The sequence below is a fragment of the Saccharomycopsis crataegensis genome (assembly GCF_037102585.1).
Source record: "Saccharomycopsis crataegensis DNA, jcf7180000000073, whole genome shotgun sequence".
In the NCBI taxonomy this organism is placed as follows: domain Eukaryota; kingdom Fungi; phylum Ascomycota; class Saccharomycetes; order Ascoideales; family Saccharomycopsidaceae; genus Saccharomycopsis; species Saccharomycopsis crataegensis.
The window spans coordinates 2,218,146-2,244,970 of NW_027043820.1; the positions used below are offsets into that span (position 1 = coordinate 2,218,146).

A 26,825-nucleotide genomic window follows, 5' to 3' on the forward strand; every position below is an offset into this window, starting at 1 on the left:
TGATTTTTGTGGTAAGAGAATAAGAAGAAAGGGAATATAGGAAAATTGCTAGTGATAGGACAAGTAATGCAAAATATTTGAACCCAGACAGAGAACGATTTTCACTAGTTTTATCACTCATAGACATACTCATGAAGCAAACGGGAGATGATTTTTCAGTGCGGGAAGAATATTTTGGTGATGGCTTTTGTATGGTCGCAGAGGGCTCATAACATCACCCGTGGACGGACATAAATTGTCATTACTAACCGATTGGTAAGAGGCGATTTGGCTGATCAGGGGGTTGTGGCTGATTGGTAATGTTTATATAATCTTTTGGTTTTGATGTTATTGGGAAGGGGGGGGGGCGTCGTTTATTCACCGTTATCGATTGATATTACACAGTTCAGTGGGATTCTCTACAAACAGAAACTACGAAATAATAATACAACCAAAATAACTGCCAGCCACAACCATTATTGAAGAAAGAAACCATTCTAACATTTTCTAGTCATTACTGCTGGAAAATATTATCATTACCACCAATTGTCACGAGAATATTGACGAACTCGCCATTCATAGTAATCCTATCATCATCATAATAGGAATATACTCTCACGTGTCGATCAAACAAATAATGAAAGAAAAAAAAAAAAAAAATTGGCGATGAGCATCAAAATGTAAATAACATAAAATACGCACATAAATAAATGATAATTACTCTCTAATCAAAAGGCTATGGCACAGGAAATTATCCTAAAAGCAGTGCTAACCGAGCTCAAGAACCTCACGCCACTTGCCGATGAGTCCATGGCAGAGTTCCTTTTGTCGATCCATGAAGATTCCAAAAATTTGGCCGCTTTCCAACGTAACCTTAAGGAAAATGATGCACCATTTGAAGAGGATTTCATTGAAAAAATAGATAAGGTCATCAATGGGTTTAAAATAAAAAGGGAGGTAAAACAAGAGATCCCTGAAATAAAATTGGAACAGACCACAAAGTATCAAGAACCAAACCAGGAGAAACAAGAACAACAACACGCTTCGGGAGTAAATAAACGCCAAAGGTTTATAAAGGATGAAGATGATGACGTTGACGAATATGGAAGAAATAGGAGAATAAAATATGAACATGATGAAGTCGATGAATATGGAAGAAGTAGGAGAATGAAATATGAAAATGATGAAGTTGATGAATATGGAAGAAAAAGGAGAACGAAACACGAACGTGATAATGATGATCACCACTCTGAAAATCTGACATACCAAGCCAGAGACAATAAAGTTGACGAATATGGAAGGAATCTAAACTCAAAATATGAACGAGATCATCTATCTATCAATAATAACACCAACCAACACCAGCCCAGTCGTTCTGCAAAGCCAGACAAAGAGGCAATTGAAGGAAAAATATACCATGGTCGAGTCACCAAGATTACCAACTATGGCGCCTTCATCCAACTTGATGGGATTGTGTCTCATAGAGGAAGATCTCAAAGTGGTTTATGTCATATTTCTCAATTCTCAAATATTAGAATAGATCATCCTAGTGATGTGGTTAGTGCCAATGAAACGGTATTTGTCAAGATCACGAAAATTGACAACAAGGGCATTAGTTTAACCATGAAGAATATTGACCAAAATACTGGTAACGAAGTCATTGATGAACCGCAGCGTGGAAGGACCACCGAGAAAACTTTCCGGCCAAAGCGAAAACTCACTTCCCCTGAGCGTTGGGAACTTCGTCAATTAGTAGCGTCTGGGGCAATCTCCGCCAAGGAACTCGGAGACGTTGGTGAGGATTTGAACGATTTCATCACTTCGGAAACCGGCGGGAGTTTGAATCTTGCTGATGATGTGGAAATTGATATCGAGGTCCATCAAGACGAACCAAGATTCCTTGAAGCTGAGAAAAATTTTTTGAAAAAAAGTGGCGATAACAGCGATATTGCCAGTCTCAAAATTATACCAAAGCCTGAAGGAAGTTTGAATCGGGCAGCGATGACTGGTAGTCAATTAGCCAAAGACTTGAAAGAAAAGAAATTGAAAGCCCTTAGGGAAAAAAGACTCAAGCAAATAAAGAAAAAAACAGATGATCCATTGCTGAACAAGGACGGAGATGCTAATGATGATGATGATGAATTACTCAGTGAATGGCAGAAGGCAAACAAGAAACTGAAGATTTCTTACGGTAAGAAGAGTGATATGTCCATTGCTGAACAGCGAAAATCATTACCGGTATTCAAAATGCGGTCGCAGCTTTTGGATCTTGTGGACGAAAATCAGTTTTTAGTGATTGTGGGAGAGACTGGGTCTGGTAAGACCACTCAATTGACTCAATATCTCATGGAAGATGGTTATTCACGTCGTGGGGTCATTGGATGTACCCAACCTAGAAGAGTGGCCGCAATTTCTGTTGCTAAAAGAGTTTCTGAAGAGGTTGGGTGTAAACTAGGTCATCAAGTGGGTTATAAAGTTAGGTTCGATGATAAGTATGGCCCAGATACCGAAATCAAATATATGACCGATGGGATGTTACAAAGAGAAGCGCTTATTGACCCTAACATGTCTAAGTATTCGGTTATCATGCTTGATGAAGCCCACGAAAGAACCATCGCCACCGACGTTTTGTTTGCATTATTGAAAAAAGCCGCTAGAAATAGACCGGATTTGAAGATCATTGTAACTTCTGCCACCTTGGATTCTGATAAGTTTTCCAGGTATTTTAATGATTGTCCGGTTTTGAAAATTCCTGGAAGAACCTTCCCGGTAGAAATCATGTATACCAAAGAACCAGAACTTGATTATTTGGCCGCATGTCTTGACACTGTTTTACAAATCCATGTCGTTGAAGGTCCGGGGGACATTCTTGTATTTTTAACGGGTCAAGAGGAAATTGACACTGCTTGTGAAGCGCTTTATGATAAAGTCAAAGCTTTGGGCTCCTCGGTTCCAGAACTTATAATTTTACCGGTTTATTCTTCTTTACCATCGGAAGTCCAGTCAAGAATCTTTGAACCTACTCCTAAAGGTTCCAGAAAATGCGTAATTGCCACCAATATTGCTGAGACTTCTATTACTATTGATGGTATATATTACGTTATTGACCCAGGGTTTGTGAAAATCAATGCATATGATCCTAAACTTGGGATGGACTCTCTAGTTGTTTCTCCAATTTCTCAAGCTCAAGCAAACCAAAGAGCCGGTAGAGCTGGACGTACCGGTCCAGGGAAATGCTATCGATTATTCACGGAAAGTGCGTTCAAGAATGAAATGTCACCAAATACTATTCCAGAAATTCAAAGGCAAAATCTATCCACGACAATTCTTATGTTGAAAGCGATGGGAATTGATGATTTGATAAATTTCGAATTTATGGACCCACCACCGATGCGGACCCTAATGGTTGCGTTAGAAGAATTATTTAATTTGTCAGCCCTTGATCAAGATGGCAACTTGACGAAACTTGGTAACAAAATGGCGGATTTCCCAATGGACCCAGCCCTTGCTAAATCATTGATCGTTTCCAGTGATCTTCATTGTTCCGATGAGCTTACAACCATTGTTGCCATGCTTTCGGTGCAAACTATTTTCTACAGACCTAAACATAAACAACAGCAGGCGGATTTAAAGAAATCGAAATTCCACAGTACCCAAGGTGATCATCTAACATTACTTAACACTTACAATGCCTGGGCGCAAAATGATTATAGTCGAACCTGGTGTGAGGAAAATTACATTCAAGAACGGTCACTCAAAAGAGCAAGGGATGTCCGGAATCAATTGATCAAGATTTTCCTCAAATATAAGCATTCGGTTTCCAGTTGTGGGAGAGACTATGATCGGATCAGGGTGGCGCTTTGTTCAGGATTTTTCAAGAATTCCGCAAAGAGAGATTCTCTGGAACCTGGGGCCTTTAAAACGTTGATTGAAGATACTCCGGTGTATATGCATCCAAGTAGTTGTTTGTTTGGGAAACGCTCGGAGTATGTGATTTATCATACTTTGTTATTGACCACCAAAGAGTATATGCATTGTGTCACAACAATTGAACCACAATGGTTGATCGAAGTGGCGCCAACGTTCTTCAAAGTTGGGGATGGTCAGAAAAAGAAGAGCGGCAAGATTGTTTCTTTAAAAAGGAATGGTCATAAGAGATTAGCTCCTAGATAATGATAATCTCTAATATTATTACAGCATGCTTTGTGAATATATAATAACTTATGCCAAATAGACTGCTTTTTGCTAATAATAATGACTCAAGATATTACGATGTTGGTCTTTTTTTTTGTAACTTAATTCTGAATTTCAATTAGCTTGTTCAGTATCGAATGAATAAATTAATTGTATATTAGCGAGTCGCAGAGGTTTTAGTATCCACGATAACAATGCAATATATTACATTAGCAGATTATTGGTGATTGATTATAGATTTTATCAATAGGGATAATATACGTCAAATAAACCCAAATGATAACTGACTGTTGTAATTTCTGAAAATAACTTGCAAATAAATATATGATACCATATCAATGTAATTCATCGTTGTCCCCACTGGTGGCACAATCCGTTAGATCTGGGGTGTCCTGTCATCTCATCTCCTACAGAAAAATACCAAAAAAAAAAAATATGAAAAAGAAAAAAAATGAGAAAAAGAAAATTTTGAAATCATCATATATAATCAACAGAAAGTATTATAAATAATAATAACAATATGACCAACGAAGATTCTGCTCCTGTTGGAAATACCCAACCATCATCAGATCATCAACAAGCCGCTGCCAAACCAAGAAGACGGTTTGTGGGAGCCAAAAAGATCAGCGCAAAAGGTGATGATAGATCGCTTGTGAAAAAGGGCAATAAGGCCAGAAGTTTCAATAGATTAGTTACCCATATTCCACAAGATATTCTCGAAGATAAAGAACTCAACGAAGCCATCAAGCTCCTTCCTTCTAATTATAACTTTGAAATCCACAAAACAGTATGGAACATTCGTAAAAACCACTCGAAAAAAGTGGCTATCCAAATGCCCGAAGGGCTTCTTGTGTATTCATTAGTGATTTCGGATATTCTTCAAAATTTTTGTGATGTCGAGGTTATTGTCATGGGAGATGTCAGTTACGGGGCCTGTTGTATTGACGATTATACTGCCCGTTCGTTGGACTGTGATTTCATTGTTCATTATGCCCATTCATGTCTTGTACCAATTGACGTGACAAGTATCAAGATCTTATACGTGTTTGTCACCATCGATATTGATATCAATCATTTATACAATACTTTACAGAAAAATTTCGATGAAGGGTGCAAAATTGCCATGTTTGGAACCATTCAGTTCAACCCAACGATCCATCAACTTAAGGCGCGTTTTGAAAGCCAGACAGATCCTAACCTCAAAAAAATGTTTATTATTCCTCCACAAATAATGCCACTATCTAAAGGGGAAGTTTTGGGATGCACTTCGACCAAATTGAATAAAGACGATATTGATTTCATGGTGTATGTTGGTGATGGAAGATTCCACCTTGAAAGTGCGATGATCCATAATCCCGATATTAATGCCTACAGATACGACCCATACTCTCGGAAATTCACCCATGAGTATTACGACACGAAACAGCTAGTGGAAGTGAGATCGTCTGCGGTTGCTCACGCGTCAAAAGCCCAAAAGTTTGGACTTATCCTTGGAGGGTTGGGACGTCAAGGAAGTAACCGGACGGTAGACAATTTGGAACGAGAACTTATTAAGAATGGTAAAGTGGTGGTGAAGATCATTCTTTCGGAAATCTTCCCGTTCAAATTAGCGATGTTTGATGATATTGATTGTTTTGTTCAGGTGGCGTGTCCGAGATTATCAATTGACTGGGGGTATGCTTTCAATAAACCGTTGTTGACCCCGTATGAGACCATGGTGTTATTCAAGCAGGATAAACCATTTGATGAGAACTTTTATCCTATGGATTATTATGCTAAGGATGGGTATGGTAGAGGGTCGGTGCCTGCGAGATCTTGAAGGGAAGTCTGTATTATAAAGTGATGTAAATTTCTGTTATCTGATCTTTGTTTTTTGTGTGTAAGATTGACCAATGAAGATATTCTGTGATAGTCTATAGCATGACACAGTATAAGATAGTATAAGATAGTATAAGATAGCGTAATACAAGAGGGATGTCTGGATGGATGTCCAGGTGTTGCCACCTTCCGTTGCTTTTTTGATCCTCGGCGGTGGTATATTCTCTTAGAAAGAAATTTTCTGGAAATTTCAATGTGGTGTGTGTATCATATTGCAGATCTGTAGTTTATATATATTTCCTTAATTTGCCACTGTATATCTCCAGCTCCACAAAGTCCAAAGTGTACTGGGTACAAAAAACAATCAAGTCAACCATGCACATCCTTCCATTTCTATTGGTATTCCTCTCAACGGTATTTTCTGCCGATTTGGATAATCCATTTATGTCCTCTGATGCCTTGATTAATAATGATCTCGGTGGAGGATTATCATCATCATCATTATCACCACCATCACAACAACAACAACAACAACAACAATACCAAGCCGACCCTGCTCCAGGGTTCATTAATCCTCATCAATGTACCGTCGACGATGGATGTGATGACACCTTCTCTACTATTGATTCCGTCAACCAACAGATCAGACCATCGGTGGTATCTTTAGTCAACAGTGATTTCTTCAAGTACTTCAAATTACAATTATATAAATCATGTCCGTTTTGGCCCGAAAACCCCATGTGTTTCAGTCCATCATGTGCAGTGGAAATCGAGGATGACAACAAATTAGCCGATGATTACGGAATCTTCAATAACAGTGAAAATAATGACGAAGAAAAAGAAGGGGGATCAAAGAAGACCACCCTTGTGGAATACAATTGTGATTATTGCAATACTAGCGAAGAATCTCAAGATGATGCGGTGTATGTTGATTTGACCTTGAACCCTGAGCGGTTCAGCGGATACGGTGGCGAAGAAGCCGGAAGAATTTGGAGTGCGATTTATCAGGAAAATTGCTTCAATAAACCAAAGCTGGAAGAGAATCCTGATAATAACGATGCTTTGTCGTCATCATCATCTGATGATCAATCGCCGGTGCTTCGTTTCAATAATAAATACTTCAATATTTTGGCATCTTGGTCCAACAGACTTCAAAAGAACAAGAATATTGACAATTATCAACTCTTGAATACCTTAATGAACCAAGAAGAAGACAAATGTATTGAAAAAAGAGTTTTTTACAGGCTCGTCAGTGGGATGCACGCATCAATCGGTACTCATTTATCATTCCAATGGTTAAACACCAATAAAAAACACGCGAAATTTGAACCAAATTTGGATCTTTGGATGCAGAGGGTGGGTTATTTCAGCGATAGATTGTCCAACATTTACTTCAACTACTCATTGGTTCTCAAAGCGATTTTGAAACTTGGCGATTACTTGAACCAGATCCAATTTAGCGAGGCCAATATCGAAAAAGATCTTATCAACAATATTGTCGATCTGGTTAGACCTTATGAAAATTCCATCTTCAACGAAAGTTTGCTTTTCAATTATGAGGACGATTTATCTAATCAACTCCTCAAGAATGAATTCAAGGCCAACTTTAAAAATGTGTCTTCTCTCATGGATTGTGTTGGGTGTGAAAGATGTCGTCTTTGGGGTAAAGTCCAAACTTTAGGGTATGGTACTTCTTTGAAGATTTTGTTTGAATTGAATGACAAAACCGAAGATACTTTCGATTTGAAATCTCTTAAGAGATCCGAAATCGTGGCGTTGATCAATACTTTTGATAGATTGAGCAAAAGCGTGGAAATCATCAATTATTTTAGAAACGAATGGAAGCAAACCGAGGAAGGATTGCTTAATGTCGAAGAAGAAGTCAAAGCGACTAATTTCAAAGACAACGAAGATATTCTCAACGAGAATGAAAAAATGGTTTCCTATCAACAAAAAATTTTCAAACATCAAAAACTGACTGCCAGTGCTTCTTCGTCCTCCGCCAGTTCTGTTGAAGCTGCTCCAAAAACTAAAAAATCTCTTCCAAGTTCAGTGAAGATGAAGAATGTCGATGAATCCAAGGCCGATTTAAAGAAAATGTTCCTTGATAAAAAGAAAGAATACAAATCATCATCGGATTCTCGTTGGAACACTGAAGTCGACAGTATTGTTCGCTTGGATAGTGAAACTGATGAGGATATTGAAAATCTTTCTCCAGAAGCCATCAAACACCGTCACATTTTCCGCAACTCTCTTAAATTGCGTTCTTCAAAACCGGAAAAGGACAAGACCTTTAGAGATAATCTCATGGAGAGTATTGAAGAAGTCAAGGATGCTTTCAGATTCTTGTGGGAATCGTACTTATACTTCCCATACAATTTGTACAGGCTTGCAATGGCACGCTTGGAAGTTTATTGGAACTATTATATTGGTAATGAAGAATTCTTCCTCCAACAAAAGAAAGATTTACACTTTTTGGACTCCTATGGTTATTAATATTGAAAGGTGTTTGCTGTCACTTAGGGGATGTATGTGCCTTTTTTTTGAAAACAAAATTAGAGAAAGAAAAAAAAAAAACTAAAAATAAATTAAAAATATACAAATCTTTGATTTCTGTTTTGTTTTATCTTCTTTTTTTGCATTTATTCAATTATTATAAGTTGAAAATTTATCCCTTTCAACTGCTATTATTATTATTATTATTACGATTTATTTTATTTTATTTTTTTTACGGTATATTAGTCTTCAATTCTTAGTTTATAGGTCATTATCTCGTCTCTTTAGAAGATAAATACATTTGTTTTGCATTTGTTTTGAATATTTGAATTTTTACAATTCTTTGGGGTTCATTTGTAAATTTATTTCTTCTTTTCTTCTTCGTCTCAGAAATCATGAACAATTATCTAAGTCTTCTACCAGAAACAATGTTTGTGCAATCAAATCATGTAGTGGGTGTAAAAAAAGCCAGGAGGATCTAATATTGATGGTCAAATTTTCCAGTCATGTCTCAAAATTTCCATTCTTTGAACAAAGTAAAACAAGCTACGGTAAATGATACCTACCAATATATGCTTACACTTGAAATACAATCCCCGGATATTTACGTAATTTGAGTCCAAATTTTTTTTTCTTCTTACAGGGAGAGAGATCAGCAGTTTCTTGTATCACTTTTCATAAGCTTGCTGATTTTAAAGTCCCAAAATAAATATAAAAATTACTAATAATATCCCCCGGTTGTTTCCTTTTTACCGTCAGTATCACAACCTAATGGGTCCCAAGGGGTCAACAGCACCGGAACCGCCCTTCCTAGAGGCAATTCTCTAGAAAAATCATCATCAGATATTGTTTCAACTTTATCAAATGTTAAATTATCATTTTGCACATTAAGCTTGTACCTAAGGTTTTGTAAGTTGACGAGAATATTATTAAAATCGTAAACCAATAATGATGAGCCATTGGAGAATTTTCCACTCCCTGCAGAACTGGTAATTAGTATTTTTTTATAAAATGACGAATTGGAGAGCAATGATTCAAATTCGAGGGATCCTTTTTTAGCAAGATCGGAGTTTGAAGATCCTGCATTCAACTCATTGGAAGCGATAAATTCTGAAGGACCATTATTACTTTGCTTTTTCTTTAGCGAGAATTTTGATTTTAATTTATCACTTTTCAAACTCAACTTATCAATTTTTGAAACTAATACATCATCGCCATTTGAAGCAAATTGGTTTCCAAATCCCTTATTAGCCATTGAGAAGCTATAATTAATCAATGATATGCTTTTTCCAGTTTGATGCTCCTTGATATAAGACTGTAATGATAGATACTTTGCAAGGTATAACTTGACATAAATTTGAAAAACTTTGAGCATTTTGGAGATAGAAGAGAGAATCTTGAAAGAGTTTTTGAGTAATTTCAATTTCTCTTTAGAAATCGCCGTTGATGTTTGGGGATAATCATTTTCTTCATCGTCGGAATCTAACTCGTCTCGTAATTTGCCCAATATACTCTTCAAGCCAGATCTGGTAGCGTGTGCTCTCAAAACCAAGCCTATTAATTCATCTTTAAAACTGTCGGTTTCACCAGTTAAACTTTCTAATTGCTGAAGTACAAAAGCTCCAACTTTTACCAACAAGTAGTAATTATTAGTTTTGTAGAAATCATCATTCAAATCCCCTAGTTCATAATTCATTAATAATCCATCCCCTCGCAAATCATGGGCTAATAGAACCGTCAATCTTTCTGACCAAAACGTGCGGATCAATAGAGATACTAGCTGAAAATTTAAAGACACATAAGTCAACACGAAATTCACAAATTTCAAAGAGGATTCAATCACTGCTGGCTTATTAGAATGAGGGACAGAATTACATTGATCTTGAAGGTAAGTCATTACTCTGACCCCTTTTTTCAAATAATTATTTCCAATCATCACCCATTTCTGTTGTTTTTTCTCAAAGCTTTCCCGGCTCAAGTTTTTCAAGTCAACGGTGTAACAGTCGTTGAAGATCATGTTTAATCCAATTTTGAAAGCAATCAAACTTGAACTGATCATCGATATCAATAATTCATCATATAAGCTCCAGTGGGGTTGAGAGGCGCTCCAATTCGAAGAAGGGCATATAGGAAGATTCCAAGGAATTGGGTGAATGTCCTCACCATCTGGCAGCAATAACAATATTCTATCAGCCATTTCTAACAAATTAGATGAGGTGGTTGCTGGGAACAATTCTGCCACAAACTTGCTCATATCGGCGATATATTCTTCCAAAATGACCATGTAGTGTAGTAAGACATTTTTCGATGAGAGCTGAGACACTTGAGAGTTACAAAGATTTGATCTGGTGTTCCATAATTTACTCTTGAGTGACGTGATAGTAGTTGGTTTATTAAAAGCGGTCCCGGGCAATGGGATCCATGATGATTGATTTCGTAGCGACACAGGGGTGATTGGTGGGAAAATATCCATTTTTTAATTATTTGGTTTTCCTTTTGTTTGATTCTATTGGTAAAGGATGTGAGACTCTAAATGGGTTATGGAAATAAAATCTATCAATACACAGGCTTTGTATTTTTTTCCAGCAGAAATTTGCCGCTGGTTTTGCCGACTCCACGGTTCAGCTTTTTTTCTTCTGTTAATTAATAATAATATGAAGTAATATCGTCTAAAAGATATTGATAAAATTGGTTGAATATATGTGATATTAGTAACATATCTCTACTTTGATATAATTAATATATGTGATAATAATGAGCTGGGCTTTATAAAAAGTGACACTGCAAGATTCAAGAAAGCCAACCACCAAAATGCCAAAGGCACCTTCCAAAGCCTTTGGCTCGAACAAAAAAGGGTAGCTTGATAACTCTACATGGTATTTAAAGAGATCTGAAAAGATAAGAACCCAAATTTGGTCATCTCCAGATACTCTTTTCATGTCGATGTTTTCTGATGGATAGGTCCTTCAGTTTACGTAATATTTTTCGCCGCATTATGTAATATCAACAGCACCAAATGCTAACTTTTGATGCGAGCCTGCTGACATTTTTTTTTTCTTCTCTTGTTTGAAGATCACCACATGTTCACAGTGAGGATTGACTTTATTAGCAAGAAAGAATAACACAACAATTGTTCATATTTTTTACAAGACCATCTATTCAAATATTGCAAGATGACCAAGCCAGATATCAGAATTGACGATTCTAACACCATCACCTCGTACAAATCGGCGACCCATTTAGTGATGCTACCATGTCATGCCATTTACAAAGGGTCAGGAAATGGTAAATCTTTCAAACATTGGTACATGGAAGAGTTTCAGAAGGAAGGTAATGATAACATTGCATGGATGAAGCAGATTGAAACGTGTTTAGATATCTTGACAAATAATAAAGATGCCATAGTAATCATCAGTGGGGGAAAAACTAAGAAAGTCGGGAACATTTCGGAATCCTTCAGTTACCTCAACCTAATTATGCAAAATAAATCCTATTATGAGGAGAAATACCTAGATTTGGAAGGGTTGATTGACAGGATATACTTAGAAGAATACGCCAGGGATTCTTTAGATAACATGTTGTACAGTCTCTATCGATTTAAAGAGATTTGTGGGAGATTTCCTGATCAAACAACGATCGTTGGGTACGAATTCAAAAGGGATAGATTTGTGGAATATCATGCCAAAGCGGTAGGATATAATGATCCCAGTAAAGTGAAATATGTTGGAATAGACCCATGTCCGGACTATCCAAGAGAATCGCCAGAGTTCAAGAAATTTTACAGTGATTTGCAGGTGGCAGAATGGGAACATGCTGTCAAGCACTTCCAAATTGACCCATTGGCGAATGATCCTGATGGGGTGTTGGTGGCAAAGAAGCGGAAGAGGAACCCTTACAACACCAGGGCTCCGTACCATATTATTATGTAATGCATTATGTATTTATAATAACAACTCGCCCGTTTGGCACCTGTCCCCCGATGAGGGAGGTCATGTGCTGGGGGGTAAATGTGGAGAATTGACATGGCGATGATGATGATGATGATGATGATGATGATCTAATTGAAACAATAGATGAATTATCTTGTAGGGCGTTATGTATAAAATGATTATTGGCCCTTTGATTTTTATTTCTTCCAATCGTCAATCTTCTCAATAATAAATAATAGTAATAATTAGTCATGGTGATTCTACAGAGTAGTATGAAAAGCAAGATCCATACCTTACTTAGGCGCTTATTGGAATCAAACAGTTTATTTTCCTCAAGATCTTTGTTGTTTATATTTGTCTCTTCTTTAGCCTCTCTGTCAGCATATGCCGCAATAATCTTTATCAGAAAGCTTATTTACCACTTTAATGAAAAGAGAGAATACCAGAAATTACGCTACTATTACGTCCTCAACGACAAGACTAGATCAGCGGTAGATTTATCTATCAAGAAAAACAAGTCATTGCTCAAGTCAATCAGTTTGGTTGGGTTCAACAGAAATGACTGGGCAGCCACCAGCAATAATGTTGCCGTGAATTTCAAAACAGTTTACATCAAGCAAAAAGAACGAATCAAAAAGATTCTCATCAAAAGAATCGATAACGATGTGTTTGAGCGCAACACTTTGATCTTCAAGAATTTCAAGAGAAGCTTAGTCAATTCCACCAATTCCATTATCAACTTCAAATTCATCAACCAGCTTTTGATCATCTGGAATATTCTCATCCCCAATGTTTTTAATAGAAATAGTTACTTGTTAGTTTGCCAAGTGATTTTTTTGGTGGTCCGCACTTACTTATCGGTGCTTATTACCAAACTTGACGGGCAAATTGTCAAAGATATCATCAACAAAAATTTCAAAAACTTTGTTGCTGATTTGATTTATTGGTTTATAATTGCATTCCCGTCTAGTTATGTGAACAGTGGAATTAAATTCTTTGAGAAAAGATTGTCGTTGAATTTCAGAACCAATTTGGTCAGATATATTCATGATTTATACCTTAATGACCGTATGGTATTTTATAAAATCAATCAGTTTGGAATTGTTGAAACCTCGCCATCAAATTTGAAGCAAAATGATCCAAAAGTCCTTGAGAATATTGATCAATTTATTACTAGTGACATTACAAGGCTTTGTGATTCTATCACCTCATTAATCTCTAATCTTGGTAAACCAATAATCGATGTTGCCATTTTCTCGATGTATTTGCGAGATAATTTGGGAAATGGTGGTATTCTTGGATTATTTGCCAATTTTGCAATTTCTGCTGTTTATTTGAAACTTCATACTCCTGATTTTGGAAAGCTAACCAAAGAGATGCAAAGTATTGAAGGTGAATACTTCAATTATCATTCGAACCTCATCAATAATTCAGAAGAAATTTCGTTTTATAATGGTTTAAAAGTCGAAAAGGAGAAAGTCACTTCAATATTCAACAGGCTTATCAAACATATCTCATTTGTGAATAACGTGAAGATCAATTATAACTTCTTGGAAAATTATATTTTAAAAGTGATTTGGAACTCTTCAGGATACATTTTTGCAGCTTTACCTATCCTTTTGGATAGTGCTGCTTCTTCAAACAAATCCACCAGTATCAAGCAATTTGTTACCAACAAAAGATTAATCTTTTCTTTGGCGGACTCTGCAAGCAGATTGATGTATTCTGCAAAAGATATCTCGACATTATCTGGTTATGTCGATCGGGTTTTCAACTTATTGTCTCTATTGCATCGTTGCCATTCATTGGAATTCAATTTTAATGACCAATATATTAACGATATAAAGGGCACAATACAAAATGATTACAATGGCCTTAGAATGGAAAAGATTTCCATTATTATACCAAGCAGACAAGGGTCTTATAATCCTAAAATCATTAATAAATTGACGTTCCTGATGAAGCAGGGAGAGAATTTATTGATATTGGGTTTCAATGGGTCTGGGAAAACCTCGATTGAGCGAGTAATTGCCGGGCTTTGGCCATTATATCGTGGCTTACTATCCAAACCAAATGATAAGGATATTATTTATCTTCCACAAATTCCTTACTTCCTCCAACATGGAACTTTGAGAGATCAAATTATTTACCCAATGACAGAGATGGAATTTTATGAACAAGGTTATGTTGATGATGACTTGGTAGAGGTTCTCAGACTTGTGAAGTTACAATATTTACTTACCAGAGAGCCTAATTACATTAATGCCACTTATGATTGGTCAAGTGTTCTTAGTGGGGGCGAGAAGCAGCGTATCAATATTGCTCGGGTATTGTTTAAATCCCCAACCTTTGTTATATTGGATGAGTCTACCAATGCCATCAGTACCGATATTGAAGATTATCTTTATGATTTATTGAAGACTAGGGGAATTACATTTATCACCCTAAGTCATCGTCCATTGTTGATGAAATATCATGATTATTTGATTCAAATCTTGAATAAAGAAGGAGAATGGAAATTTGAAACCTTGGGTACTTCGATGGCTATTGAGAGTATCGAGAATGAAATTTCTAGTATCACTAAAGTGTTGGGTGAAGAAACCAAGTTGATAAAGAGGAAGCAAGAAATTGACTTAATGTTAGAGAATGGTGATGATGATACTGACGTTGAAGAGAGTGGCGAGATTTATTATGACATGTATAATTGATAGTTTTTGGTTGTGAGTAAATAGAACATTGATAAATTTATTTTTCTTGTTTTGAAACACCATGTTTTTTTATCCATGCCGGTAATGAGCCTTTTTAATAAGGCAACAAAATATGAGCATCATGTTTTCCATTGCCATAGTATAGGCCTCACAAGGAGTTGGCTCACAGTGTCAGTTACAACTTACATTGAGCCATTGATCGAAACACATTACTCCTATTCGTCGAAGTACGACGCATCTAAAGTATGCCGCACCACATTTGACTCCTTTGTCCCGTCGTATTTAGTTAGAAAACGTCCACGATTCTATTAATATTCCTACGGACTTTTAAGTAGTCGGATTTGTAATAAAATTCTGTTCTGTTTTGCAGGTTTTTGCGATTGGCTCCCACCAATTCTTGCAAAAAAAAAAAAAAAGAATGGTGCCTCTTATGCACCTTTGATGCCACACATTCCTTTCAACATGCCGAGCCCACTGTTGCAAAAGGTCTTGGATGGATATATAAAGCCAAGACTTCTTTCCATTGGCACGAAAAAAAGAGAAAGAGAAATTCTGGAGTATTAGGATAATACAATAATAATAAACAAAAAATAAAATAAAATAAAATAATAAAAAATACAATATGCAACTCAGCTCTTCCATCTTATTTACCGTGCTTGCCTCGTTGGCATCTGCTTATCCGGTCCAAAGAACCCCATTGAAACTTGATTTCAACGTCACCAGAACCGTCACCGGGGATATCAAACCACCTTCTCCTATCGAAGAACCAAACGTCCCAGGGATTTTGGTCAAGCACAGAACCACCAACTCATCCAGAAGTGCCCTAATGCGTATTGAAAACGATTATTCATTATACGTTGCAGAATTCGGTCTTGGTACCCCAGCTCAAACTTTCAAGATTCAAATCGATACCGGATCTTCTGATTTCTTCGTTCCAGCAGTCAACAGTTCTTCTCAATATGGTACTTTCGACCCATCGAAATCCTCAACTTACAACCAAACCAGTAAAGATTTTGAAATCATGTATGGTGATAGAACTTACGCCAAGGGTAAATGGGCTTATGATGATTTAACTTTCGGGAATGTGGAATTGAAAAACATTTTTTTTTCTGCTGCTACTAACCAAACCACTGGTGAAGGGGTTTGTGGAATTGGTTTCCCTACTAATGAGGCCAGCAACTATCCTGGCGGGTTCATGTATGATAACTTACCAGTGCAATTGGTCAACCAAGGTTATATCTCCAAGAACGCTTATTCATTATACTTGAACTCTGAAGAAGCCAGCTCAGGGTCTGTGTTGTTTGGAGCCATTGATCATGCCAAATATCAAGGTGAATTACAAACTTTCGATATTGTTGATATCGATGATGGCGGTGACAAGACTTCTACTCCATACGCTTTCTACATCAACTTGGATAGTGTTTCTGTTAACAATACCACTTATATCAATACTGCTTACCCAGCCTTGTTGGACTCCGGTACCACTTTGCTCTATGCTCCAACTGAAGTTTACAAGAAAGTCGGGGAAACTTACGGTACTTACAGCAATGATGACGAAGGATATGTTACCACTTGTGGAGCCACTGGTCCAAACTTCGATTTCAAATTCAACAATTTAACCATTAGTGTCCCATTCAAGGACTTATTATTCTCTTTGGAGGACAATGGAAGCATGGGGGCCAATGATAAATGTATGATCGGGTTGCAAAATGCGGGATCCTCAACATACATTTTGGGTGATGTTTTCTTGAGATCTGCTTATGTCGTGTACGATTTGACCGATGCGAAGATCTCTATGGCTCAAGTTAAATACACTGCTGAAGAAGATATTTCTTTCATTTGAGAGTGGATGAAGTTGGTATTTTCAATTTGCTATCCTTTTCTTTATGTCGATTCCATTTTTTTTTTTTTTTTTAAAAAGCAAAATTTTCTTTCATCTTATTATTTATGAATTTCAGTTCTCCTCACCTTTTTGGCCTTATTTTTTTGGGGGTCAGTTACATCAGTTATATATAGTCTGGTTACTATTAGTTATAAATAAATTTTCTTATTGAATTCTATAACATCGATATGGGTAGACACAATCACCTCGCCAACTATAAAACAGGAATCTCGCTATAATACACATGGATTTATCCCTCACTAATCATGGACAGTACACACCATTCACAAGTTCAAATCATACCTTTCATTGTACATTTTCAAAAATCTTTGAAATGCCAGGTTTTTTCGCATGGCATTTTTTCTTGTTTGTCCCCAGCGTACTCGATAGAAATGATCTAAGATATTTAAAATCAAATGTTTCCCAGGGTTTCGATAGGTTGGATTATCGGATACCATATTTTGCAATAAATACAAAGTGTTTAATGAGGTTTTCACATTTTCATTACTTATCAAAGAAGGCTTCACCACCAGATCACCTTGAGGAATATGAACGTCTCCAGTGCCATCACTAACAAATTTAGATCGCACGTAACTCTGGTACGAGCTCTTAATGGATTTTTGCTGTGATATGAAAGGAGTTAACCGAATGAATCTTCGATATAGCGTCTTGGACCGTAGTGACGGCGGAATATTTTGTAATTGTTGTGGGGTCACAGTGTACTTCGAAACATCTTTGATGATTGTGGCGGATTTAGTGATTGTTGCCTTGGCAGTTTCTAGAAATGACATTCGTATATGTTATGGTGGTTTAATCCTTGAGGATCTGATAAAGCGTTTGAAATTGCAATATCATCTCCTAAGCTGAACTAAAAAAAATAAGAAGGTGCCAACACTGCGGTTACAATCCAGAATCAGCTTATTGTCAGTGTTGTTCACTCCAACCACTGGAGATATTTTAACAACCCTGGGAAAAGGTACTCCATACCCAATATAGATGGTCAATATCTTGAAAACAAACTATCTTGAATCACTTTCACCATGGGCACAGACTATGCTACAAGCTGGTTATTTTCTGCTCATTAAAGAAATTGATTGGAGTTGGAATACAAAATTGAGAAGATGGTTGAAAGAATGAAAGTATTGAAAAAAAAAAAAAAAAAAAGAGTGAGAAAATAATAAATAAAGACAAAAAATAAATACGAGACAGTGTATGTACTATTGACTATTGGTGGCGCACTAGCTGTTAGCTCGCTAATTATGATCTCAACATGCATATCAATCGGGTTATGGTTCTAGAAATGACAAAAAACTATAATGGTTCTAGAAATGACAAAAAATTATAATGGTTCTAGAAATGACAAAAAATTATAATAGGCTTCTTCTAGTTATTCATGATTCATTAATTCAAGCATTACCAGCTCTGGTCTCACACATATCAAGAGGGAGGATACCATTATCATCAATAATCCATCGAGCAAGTAAATAAAAGCTTCGTGTGAAATAATGAATCCATCGAAACCTTGTCCAAACTCAACAACTCTGACAATACATCTAACGACAATCAAAATGCTTGTGATTATCAAAGTGGCATTTAAATTGTTCCAATTACGCTGGAAAATACCCATGGTGCTGGTTTTGGTGCTCCCATAACTAGCAGTCGTAGGTATTTTGTTGATCAAATACGTGAACTTAATTTCCGATAGAATAAAGAAAAAAAGGAAAATCAATTGTATGATTAAACCAGCAATAACAATTTTTGGCCCAAGATCCTGATTCCCACTTTGAGACATCATTCCACCACCGGCTGATTGGACAAAAAAACTGAAAACGTCCCCAATAACAAAAAAAGTTGTTTGGTACTTGAATTTAATAATTGAGTAGTCTGAAGCATTCAAGTGTCTCATCATTCTGCCAAATATCATGTAGATAGTAGCGGCAATAAAAGAAGGAGCGATCAATAAAAGGATAGACTGTATAATGTAGGGAGTCAACAATTGTTTATTTCCATGAGACAGAGCTCTAGCAAAATAACCAACAGCCTCCATCAAGATACCAATCATCATTGGGATAAACATAGGAAGAATCTGTTTCTTGAAACACGAAACCTGATTCTGTGATAAAGATAAGAGGGATTCATCTTTCTTGTTATATGAGCGTAACCCACCAGTATGGAGATTGACTTTTGAGAGACTTTGGCAAATAATGAAAATATTATATCCCAATAATATGATGAAGGTAACACCATAAATTATGGCACCAGCCATAGTTGGGGTATATTTGTACAACTGGAATTCACCCATTAATATCACGAAAACCTATTGATATTGTTGTATTATTGAATGTATTTTGCACAAAGAACAGTCAAATATGAGAAATTTGTTTAGCTACTTGATATTAATTTATTTCAAAAGATCTTAAATGAAATCCTGATTTATATATAATGAAAAAAAAAAAAGAAAAACAACTTCAACTATGTTTTATGCGAGTTGTATCCACGGAAGTAGGTCTGCATATTCCACGGAACCTACCGAGCTCAGCCTAATTCTGCTCTGGCTGCCATGTGTCTTCGATAAACACTATCCAAAAATGAAGAAAAAAAAAGGAAGGAGAGATATTTTCCTGACTATATCTTTCTTTGATGGACCCATCAGGACTTCACAACTTAGAGTAGGGGCTAATAAAGTGGTTAATATTGACGTTTTGCACGTGCAACCGACTTTTCTTTGAAAATAAAATACGCATTTGATTTCTAATATCTTCCCCACGAGAATTAGCAATAGGAGAAGCAGAAGAGAAAGAATAATAAGAATAATTATAATCATAATATGCTGAAAAAAGTTCCATGATAAACAGGATTTCCAAAGGTCCTCCAAAGAGAACTAGCAGAGCTTACAATTGCTACCGAAGGAAAAAGATCAAATGTAATGGAATGCTCCCTTATATTAATTGTATCAACTACAATATAGTTTGCGTTTATGATTCAAAATCATCTAAAGGTCAAACAAATCATAAAACTTCATCACTAGTCTCTAAGTTACTTTCTAACTTAAGCAAAATTGGTGAGGGCGATATTCAGAAGAATCAATCACTCTTATCTGGTCTTGACACATTGAACACCTTACTTGAGCAATCATTGGATAAGGCTCGATATAATAAAGAGGATGTCAGTTCACCGTTATCTAAGGAAAATATATCATCAAAAAGTCTTAGGAAAAACAGATTTACTAAGACTATAGATGGACAATGTACTGTTAACTCTTTTTTGGGCTATACTCCCCCGTCTTATTGTTTTCGGGCCCTGTTTTATCCTGGTTTATTGACACACTTATGAAACATAACACAGTTTATGACTTGAATATTTTTGGTAAATAAAAAACAACTCAAGAATTTCATGCATTCGCGATTCATGAAGAATTTACAAGATTTTGAAAAATCAAGTGTTATTTGGTCTGAATTTTTAAACCTAAATGATCTATTGGGATTTAACTTAGATGAAAAAGAATTTTCATATCTTATTCAAGAGTATTACTCTCACCCTAATATCAAATGCTATATTTCTTAGTCAGTATTAACTGATATGGTGGATGATTTTTTCAAAGGTAAACAATCGTGCTTTCTCAATAGAAAATTCCTAGTACTATTTTCTTTTATTGTTTCTGCATCATTATTATCATCCAATCTGGATCAAGCATTGGGAACTGATTGTTTTAGAATTTGTACATTTATTATTAAAAATTCAGTTTTCAGCGTTAAGAATAATATTAAATTTCTAATAGGCCTATTACAGCTCTTATCCAGTGGAGAATTAAAATTGTTTCCTGAATGCTTTGGGTCTATTTTTGCAGAAGTAACAGAATACATTTTAAGTTAGTATTTAATAGAAAAGAACTATATGTTGGGTTAACCGAGACTGATGCAGATTTGAGAAGAAGTATTATGTGGGACCTTTGTGCTCTTGACAAGAAAAGATTATTTATTTCAGACTAGAGGGATGTACATATATGATGATGTATCATGCTTATATCAAAACCCCGTGGAAGCAATAATATCTAGTCCTCCATAATCTAGCACCACAATATTGCAGGAAAATCAATTATCAAGCTACATTGAATATTATCAGATGTGTAATGATCTAGACACTTTCTTACTTTTCTTTCTCTTTCTTTCTTTTTATTGTTCTTATCTTTTCTTCTCTCTTCTTTATTTAACTCCATTCCTTATCTCGGACAACCTCCTTATCTCCGACTACCTTTTTATTTTCCTTTGAGTTCCCTTTTAGGTAAGTCTTACTTTCTTTTCTCACCTATAAAAAGCTTACTTCATCTATTCCTTTTAGTTTTTATTCTTCTTTAATATACTTTAACTACTATGTTACCCAACTAAACCATTACAAGATGAAATTGGCGAAAATGGCCTATATGATCCATAATGAATTTTTATCAGCAAGTAGTTCTTTGAAACTGGCTAGCACTGAGGCGCTTAATAAAATCTTGACAGAATTCCAATATTTAAGAGATTCGATGGTGCTGGAATTGAGGCCTGGGTCAAAAATCATGAATGATACTTTTAGTAAACTGGATATCTGGAAGATAAGTTCGCTCCATATAAGTTTCTTCGCTTGTCCATTGTTTTTGATTTCAAGTTTGAAGACACTACCATACAGGGGAAAACCTCAATACTCGGTATATTTTAATAAAACTACTGAATATGCAATGCTGATTTTACAATTATTTTTGGATGTTAGGGATTATAATGAGCAGCAAGTCTTTCCCGAAATTTGTGGGCGACAGTAAGAAGTACTTTTACACCCTTGATTGAAAAAGTTACCCAGAGTCCTTTAGATGCCGAAACCCCGAAAATCATGGAAATATTGTTGAAAGTTAGGAAGCAGTTGTCAAATTTTTCTTCAAGAAATTGGAACTATTTCGGTCAATTCGTTGATTTATTTTTGATACCTACAATGAAAATATTCAAAGAACTTTATAAAGATGGAATAAATAATGAATTGACTACATTAATTGATGACCTTTTGCGAGAAATTTCCGTTGCTGATGGGGTCCAAAGTAACCCAGAAGCTGCTAGCTTGAACAATAATATTTAAAATTTCAAGGAAATTGATTTTAACCACCATTTTCTTGCAATGTTCGACTCTATAGATCCTTTGGTTTTCTTAGAGCCTGGTTTCGAAGGCTAGCACTAAATAGTATAAAATATTTCTTCATAAAAATTTCAGGCATAATCTTCTGCAAAGCTTTTAGCGTTACAGTAATGTAAAATCTCTTTCTCTCCACTTTTTCAATCCCGTGGAACAAACAGGAGCACATAAATAAATATGACCTCACCTTTCATTTCTTTTTACTCTTTTTAGCTTCTCTTCAGTGAGGACAAAATATTCCGAATAATAAATAAAAGTATCATTATGTACAGCGACACTTGTAAAATCAGTGCGATTTTTTGAAATACTTTTCTTGGCTACTGTAGATATTTTATTGTTTCTGTGGTTCTGAAAACAAAAGAAAATAACAACAAAGAAAGGGCTATTCATTTGCTAAAAATCACGCTACAAAATCAAAAGGTCAATAAAACCATCAAGCCCACATAAAATCACTAATTAAGGTGATAGATAATCTTTAAAAATTTAATGCTAGTTCACATTAAAAATTGAAATAAGAAAGCTGAAGATATCATCGTCAAAAATTTTGACTTCCAAACAGTATGCCCATTGTTCACTATACTATCAATTGGGGGAGTCGGATAAGTTGAGGTCGAGGAAGAAGATGTAAAAATCAGAGGTTTCCAAGAAGTGGTAGTAGATGAAGGTTTAGTTGGCTCCCAAGTCGTAGTTGGCTCCCAAGTCGTAGTTTCAGAAGTAGTAGATCCTGGAGTCGTAGATGAAATAGTGGTTCTCGTGGTAGTTGGGGTTCCAGGCTCAGAAGTTGTACTTCCCGTGGTTCTAGAACCTGTAGTAGTTGTAGTGGTTGACCCAGATGTGGTAGATCCTGGAGTCGTAGATGAAATAGTGGTTCTCGTGGTAGTTGGGGTTCCAGGCTCAGAAGTTGTACTTCCCGTGGTTCTAGAACCTGTAGTAGTTGTAGTGGTTGACCCAGATGTGGTAGATCCTGGAGTCGTAGATGAAATAGTGGTTCTCGTGGTAGTTGGGGTTCCAGGCTCAGAAGTTGTACTTCCCGTGGTTCTAGAACCTGTAGTGGTTGTAGTGGTTGACCCAGATGGGGTAGATCCCGACGTACTAGGCTCAGAAGTGGTGCTTCTTGTGGTTGTGGATCCTGTAGTAGTAGAACCTGTAGTGGTGGTGGTGGTAGATGAAATAGTACTTCCTGTAGTGGTTGTAGTGGTTGTAGTGGTTGACCCAGATGGGGTAGATCCCGACGTACTAGGCTCAGAAGTGGTGCTTCTTGTGGTTGTGGATCCTGTAGTAGTAGATCCTGTAGTGGTAGTGGTGGTAGATGAAATGGTACTTCCTGTAGTAGTTGGGGTAGTGGAGCCGGAGCTAGAGCTGGAAGTTGGGGTATTGGAAGTTGAGCTAGAACTAGAAGTTGGGGTAGTGGAGCTGGAGCTAGAGCTGGAAGTTGGGGTAGTGGAGCTGGAGCTAGAGCTGGAAGTTGGGGTAGTGGAGCTGGAAGTTGGGGTAGTGGAGCTGGAGCTAGAACTAGAAGTTGGGGTAGTGGAAGTTGAGCTAGAACTAGAAGTTGGGGTAGTGGAGCTGGAGCTAGAACTAGAAGTTGGGGTAGTGGAAGTTGAGCTAGAACTAGAAGTTGGGGTAGTGGAGCTAGAGCTGGAGCTGGAACTAGATATGGAACTGGTGGTTGAAGTTGATGATGATGAAGATGAAGAAGGGACATAACACTGCAGCTCATCATCAACTGGAGTGCGAAACATATTCAAATATGGATAACCATTTTTTTGGACGTTAAATGAGAAGTAGGTAGTCAGAGACCCAGTATTCACAAATTGAAATATAATTGGATATAAAGCAAGTTGTAAATCAGCTGAGAAAGTGTTCGAGCCTGTTAGACCATTAATGGAAGCTTTTCCGATACCTTGTCCTGAAGTTGAGGCGGTGGGAGTTTCTTCAAGAAGATCATTACAGGCGAATGCATTTTCAGAGCCAAGATAAACAAAAGCCTTTCCACCAGTATTGACAGTAAATGTATGTGTCCCAGCAGAATTAACCCAATAATATGATCTGATGATAACAACCTCATTAGGCTTCAAGGTAATTGAATTACCCCAAGAATTGAAAGAGCCAAAATAAGAAGGACCCCCTGAGTTGGTGCTGCCAGATGGAGTTTGTGGATTGGATATATCATATGTGAAAATGTTCTGACCCTCTTTAAAGCAGTAGCACACATTATCGTAAATACACCCATTGGTGGAGAGTACTGAAGAAATGAAAAATATAAAAAAGTTCAAGATAAATAAAAGAAGCATTTTGAGAAATCAATAGGTACAATCTTCTATTAATTGGTTTGTCATAGTTGTAAACATTTGAAGTAGCCAGGGGTGCTTACTTTTACTTATATATATATGGTCTAAGCCTACTTTAAATTGTCTATTCATTCTGGGTGAGCTTATCTCATTTTGGTTTACAACATCAATAATGTTGCTCTAATAATTTTTGACATTTCATCCAGTTATTTGTGCTTTTTTTTCTATAGATTTTTGTTAACTCTACTCTGTACCCGGTAATTGTATATTCATGCATGTTGCGAAAACTATTTATTGCTATCTTGTTCCATTTAATAAAACTAATAGAAACCAATTACGTTTTTGTTATATAGTAATTTGATATTTTTGACAACTGGAATACATCTTTGCCTAACTAATATCTTTATTTAGCTGGTGTCAAGAGATATGAAGCTACTTTCAAACAGTAACATTGGCAATCGAGCCGTTATTGTGAATGGCAATTTAGTCAAGGCCATCAAGGTCATCATAAAAAGAAAAAGAGTTCCAAATTTATTGTATAGTAAAAGCATTATTATTATGTTATTGCTATATTTCCATGGAATAACCTCAACATTACCATGACTAGATGACAAAAGTTTTGATATCTGGTTACAAAATGGCTATTAAAGAAGCAAACATAGAACTCAGAGCTTTGTAAATCGTATACAGATGTAACAAAAATGAGAATACATCACTCAAGAATGAAGCTGAAGTTACTCATATGAGATCCATGAAGTATTTTGGTTGTCAGTGCTGAAATCTGTTTACATCAACAGGACTTTTTCTTTATAATATATATTATAAATTATAAAAAAAAAGTAGATATATATTATATATCTATATAATACATAGTATATATCCCCAATATTTTCTTTATCAGAAAAACTTCAATTCAACTGCGGTTTGGGATGAATATGAGGAGTTTAAATCTTTTGAATCAGTAAGTAAAAAAAATTGCATTTGTATAGTTCATGTGGTTTAAAGCGTAAAAATATAAAAAATTGCTGTTCTGTTTTGGCGCAGATGGTTCTCTTGTTCTTCGAAGGTATTTTGCTTTTCTTGCTAATGTGAATTTTTTATAAGATCTGAAATGGTTGCTATCAATAATGAATGATGACATAGATTTAGTTTGATATAGAAATACTGAAAATATTATGCTGTGAGCATTTTCCGTGGTAATTGCTAAATATCTAGAAACGTTGCTAGAGGCATTACTTGCGAGGTTGGTGCATTGCTTGTGAAGTTTATACATTGCGAGAACTTTTACTTTTACTGTTCCCAAGAGTTATATTCCCTTGCACATGTTAGTACAATTACAGATAAATTTTGAAATGAGATATTTTCTGTCAAATTGTGAATTGCTCTTAGATATTCTTATATAAGCATCAATCTGCTGAGATCTCTCCCTAAGTATCAAAAGCCATTACCGCATTAATCATGGTTCTAAATAATTGCTTGGGATCTTTTCTCACTTACACATATATTTTTATGTTAGCTTTTGCAAAAGCTGATACATTTGAGTATTTCACAGTTGATACCCAAAATGCTAAATCACTTGGTCTTGATCCGGCTGCTGCTAGATGCTGAATAAAATTGATACTCATTGGATAGCCGGTAAACTCGAGAAAAATCTCGGTCGACGTGTTCCAATAAAAATCAAAATCCTTTAATTAAATTTAAATTATTGCAAACCTACTTATATCGAAAATTATTCTTGTGTTGACTTCTGTTGCTATTCTTCTCAAATCTGGCTCCGCAACTGCCATTTCTTTTTTTAATATCTCTTTTCTAACTTGAATATTAATAGTGTATATACAAGTACTTGCTACAATATTTTATAAGATAATAATTGTTACATTACTTATTCTAAATAAATAATATTGATATTTTCTATTACTTGATACGAAATTATTGATTGATGGGCTACTTGGCTGCTAAGAAATTATTAATGCTGACCAAAAAAACCCTTCAAGATTTAAAATTTCAAGTGACTTTTTCATTCACAAATCAGAATATTTCGAATAGCAACATTATTGAATGAAGTAGCAAATCCTCAGCCACATTGTATATAATAGATCATCTTTAAGCACGCTATCATCTGGAGCATTAAGAGCAATCATCAGAACATCCGGATCCTTTATTTCTGGAAGGACGAAGTAAGAATGCAAATACTGTAATAGAAACAAAAAGTAATTATATTGAGTAATTCGAGAAAATTAAATACACCCTCAAACAATCCTTTTTTTTAAACAGACAAAAAAAAAAAAGGTTTATTTCTTGTTGTTTCCGCAATACATCCAGAAACTTAGACAAAAGGAATCCCTTCTTCCATCAATTGCTCATAAGTGAT

General features: G+C 35.9%; 10 protein-coding genes across 10 annotated transcripts; 7 read left to right on the forward strand and 3 right to left on the reverse strand. All coding sequences in view use genetic code 12, as the record gives it.

Moving 5' to 3' along the window:
* Positions 1-717: 717 nt before the first annotated feature.
* On the forward strand, positions 718-4,152 carry DASC09_017150 (DEAH-box ATP-dependent RNA helicase; the record flags this gene model as incomplete). The annotated part of the gene is made up of 1 exon (XM_064995318.1): positions 718-4,152. One exon carries the CDS (start codon positions 718-720, stop codon positions 4,150-4,152), a length of 3,435 nt encoding a protein of 1,144 aa, XP_064851390.1.
* A 541-nt stretch (positions 4,153-4,693) lies between these two features.
* On the forward strand, positions 4,694-5,992 carry DPH1 (2-(3-amino-3-carboxypropyl)histidine synthase; the record flags this gene model as incomplete). Its single annotated transcript, XM_064995319.1, has 1 exon — positions 4,694-5,992. One exon carries the CDS (start codon positions 4,694-4,696, stop codon positions 5,990-5,992), a length of 1,299 nt encoding a protein of 432 aa, XP_064851391.1.
* A 374-nt stretch (positions 5,993-6,366) lies between these two features.
* ERO1 (ER oxidoreductin) lies at positions 6,367-8,487 on the forward strand (the record flags this gene model as incomplete). Its single annotated transcript, XM_064995320.1, has 1 exon — positions 6,367-8,487. The coding sequence occupies one exon, from the start codon at positions 6,367-6,369 to the stop codon at positions 8,485-8,487; it is 2,121 nt and encodes a 706-aa protein (XP_064851392.1).
* A 721-nt stretch (positions 8,488-9,208) lies between these two features.
* DASC09_017180 (uncharacterized protein) lies at positions 9,209-10,960 on the reverse strand (the record flags this gene model as incomplete). The annotated part of the gene is made up of 1 exon (XM_064995321.1): positions 9,209-10,960. The coding sequence occupies one exon, from the start codon at positions 10,958-10,960 to the stop codon at positions 9,209-9,211; it is 1,752 nt and encodes a 583-aa protein (XP_064851393.1).
* A 700-nt stretch (positions 10,961-11,660) lies between these two features.
* DASC09_017190 (uncharacterized protein) lies at positions 11,661-12,416 on the forward strand (the record flags this gene model as incomplete). The annotated part of the gene is made up of 1 exon (XM_064995322.1): positions 11,661-12,416. One exon carries the CDS (start codon positions 11,661-11,663, stop codon positions 12,414-12,416), a length of 756 nt encoding a protein of 251 aa, XP_064851394.1.
* Positions 12,417-12,667: 251 nt separating this feature from the next.
* PXA1 (ATP-binding cassette long-chain fatty acid transporter PXA1) lies at positions 12,668-15,124 on the forward strand (the record flags this gene model as incomplete). Its single annotated transcript, XM_064995323.1, has 1 exon — positions 12,668-15,124. One exon carries the CDS (start codon positions 12,668-12,670, stop codon positions 15,122-15,124), a length of 2,457 nt encoding a protein of 818 aa, XP_064851395.1.
* Positions 15,125-15,746: 622 nt separating this feature from the next.
* Positions 15,747-16,967, forward strand: DASC09_017210 (pepsin-like aspartic protease; the record flags this gene model as incomplete). Its single annotated transcript, XM_064995324.1, has 1 exon — positions 15,747-16,967. The coding sequence occupies one exon, from the start codon at positions 15,747-15,749 to the stop codon at positions 16,965-16,967; it is 1,221 nt and encodes a 406-aa protein (XP_064851396.1).
* A 323-nt stretch (positions 16,968-17,290) lies between these two features.
* Positions 17,291-17,797, reverse strand: IRC19 (Irc19p; the record flags this gene model as incomplete). The annotated part of the gene is made up of 1 exon (XM_064995325.1): positions 17,291-17,797. The coding sequence occupies one exon, from the start codon at positions 17,795-17,797 to the stop codon at positions 17,291-17,293; it is 507 nt and encodes a 168-aa protein (XP_064851397.1).
* Positions 17,798-18,393: 596 nt separating this feature from the next.
* DASC09_017230 (RTA1 domain-containing protein) lies at positions 18,394-19,308 on the reverse strand (the record flags this gene model as incomplete). The annotated part of the gene is made up of 1 exon (XM_064995326.1): positions 18,394-19,308. One exon carries the CDS (start codon positions 19,306-19,308, stop codon positions 18,394-18,396), a length of 915 nt encoding a protein of 304 aa, XP_064851398.1.
* A 2,561-nt stretch (positions 19,309-21,869) lies between these two features.
* Positions 21,870-23,870, forward strand: DASC09_017240 (uncharacterized protein; the record flags this gene model as incomplete). The annotated part of the gene is made up of 2 exons (XM_064995327.1): positions 21,870-22,071; positions 22,768-23,870. 2 exons carry the CDS (start codon positions 21,870-21,872, stop codon positions 23,868-23,870), a joined length of 1,305 nt encoding a protein of 434 aa, XP_064851399.1.
* Positions 23,871-26,825: the final 2,955 nt, after the last annotated feature.